The sequence below is a fragment of the Protobothrops mucrosquamatus genome, unplaced genomic scaffold (assembly GCF_001527695.2).
Source record: "Protobothrops mucrosquamatus isolate PMUCROS unplaced genomic scaffold, P.Mucros_1.0 scaffold4219, whole genome shotgun sequence".
NCBI lineage: Eukaryota > Metazoa > Chordata > Lepidosauria > Squamata > Viperidae > Protobothrops > Protobothrops mucrosquamatus.
Window position 1 is genome coordinate 96,684 of NW_015390141.1, and position 1,395 is coordinate 98,078.

Here is a 1,395-nt window from a genome sequence, read left to right on the forward strand (position 1 = left end):
TGGTGTGAGTGAAACAAGGCTTGGGGTGGCTCCTGGGGGAGGGAACAACGGGGTGCGCAGGAAGTGTGGAGAGTCTCAGGGAGGGTGCACAAGGGTGCGTGAGAGTGGCTCAGCGAGCCTCAGGGAGGATGCACGGGGGGGGGGTTAAGTGGCAGGGAGGTGTGGTGAGGTCCAAGGAAGGGGCGTGGGGGTCCACGAAGGGGCACGGCAAGGCTGGTGGAGGATATGCGGGAATGCACAAGAGCGATGTGACAAGGCTTGGGAAGGATGCTGCGGGATGCAGAGGTGTGAGGCTCCGGGAGATTGCAAGGGAGGTACGACGTGGCTCAGGGTGGGGTTGTGCGAGCGGCCAGGATGGCAAGGCTTGGGGAGGGGAGGGTGTGCGGGGTTGCACCAGTAGCCGGTGTGCTGCTAGCGTAAAGGGGCTGGGGGAGTGGGCATGGATCAAGGAGACTTAACCTAGTGACTTTTGACCTTCCCTGCCGGCATCCCCATTGACTTTCTGGAGAAGCTGGGAGGGAAAGTAGCAAACGACCATGGGGCACTGGTTGTTAAGCGTGAGCAGGTTGCCACGTTCCCAGGTTGTAACCTTGTGACCGGGTGGACATTGGGGCAGCCAGAACTTCAAGGACCGACGGTAACTATCATTCGTTCAGAACTTCCATTACTGAATAAATAGCCGTAAAGTTGAGGACTACTTGTAAAAGAGAGCAAGATGACAGAGACAGGACTGGACTGAAAAAAAAAAAGAAACACACCGACGCAAACCGAGGGGGCTTTACTCACCCACACTAAAGGCCTGTCACAACCCTGCTTTTAGCTACAGCTGCGCACATCGTGGTTAAAATAACAGGAGCAGGTGGCTACCTATCTGCTCCATCAAAGGGAGCAGTGTATTTTGCATCCTACGCGACAGGGAACAAAACGTTTTGCATGTCTGATTCTAGACAAAGTCCATTTACTTAAGCGATACAGTATTATTATTATTTTAAAAAAATATACCTTCAGAAGTTGCCTTTAATGCTGTTTTTAGCTGTTCCACTTCTATGGTTAGCTTCTCGTTGGTTACCGTAGACAAATGTTCACCGGTAGAATGTTTGATTTCCTTCAATGACTGCCAAAAGGGGGGGGAAAAATCAGTTGTGTTTTGTTTCACGTTTTACACAATCCTGCCCCTACTCATATTTGGTGGGACAGTGGGAGGAACTTGATTATCTTGGAGATGCTTTTAGATTAAGTAATTCACTCTATACTAAGCTCATTAACCAAACTGTGACACTTCAGCCAAAGCTGGCACGTTGCACAAATGTGTAATTTTGATTTTCATTTTGATTTCTCATGCTAATTTTGAATTTCCATCCTTCTGAGGTCAGTAAAATAGGGACCCAGGGGCAG

At 49.9% G+C, this 1,395-nt stretch overlaps 1 protein-coding gene across 1 annotated transcript in view; it reads right to left on the reverse strand.

The window, feature by feature from the left end:
* The window catches only part of BCAP29 (B cell receptor associated protein 29), a 17,359-nt gene that overhangs the window by 7,847 nt on the left and 8,117 nt on the right, over nucleotides 1–1,395 (reverse strand). Inside the window, exon 6 of the mRNA XM_015828096.1 lies at nucleotides 1,003–1,114. Within this exon, the coding sequence (XP_015683582.1) occupies nucleotides 1,003–1,114 (112 nt within the window). The remainder of the gene's footprint in view (nucleotides 1–1,002; nucleotides 1,115–1,395) is intronic.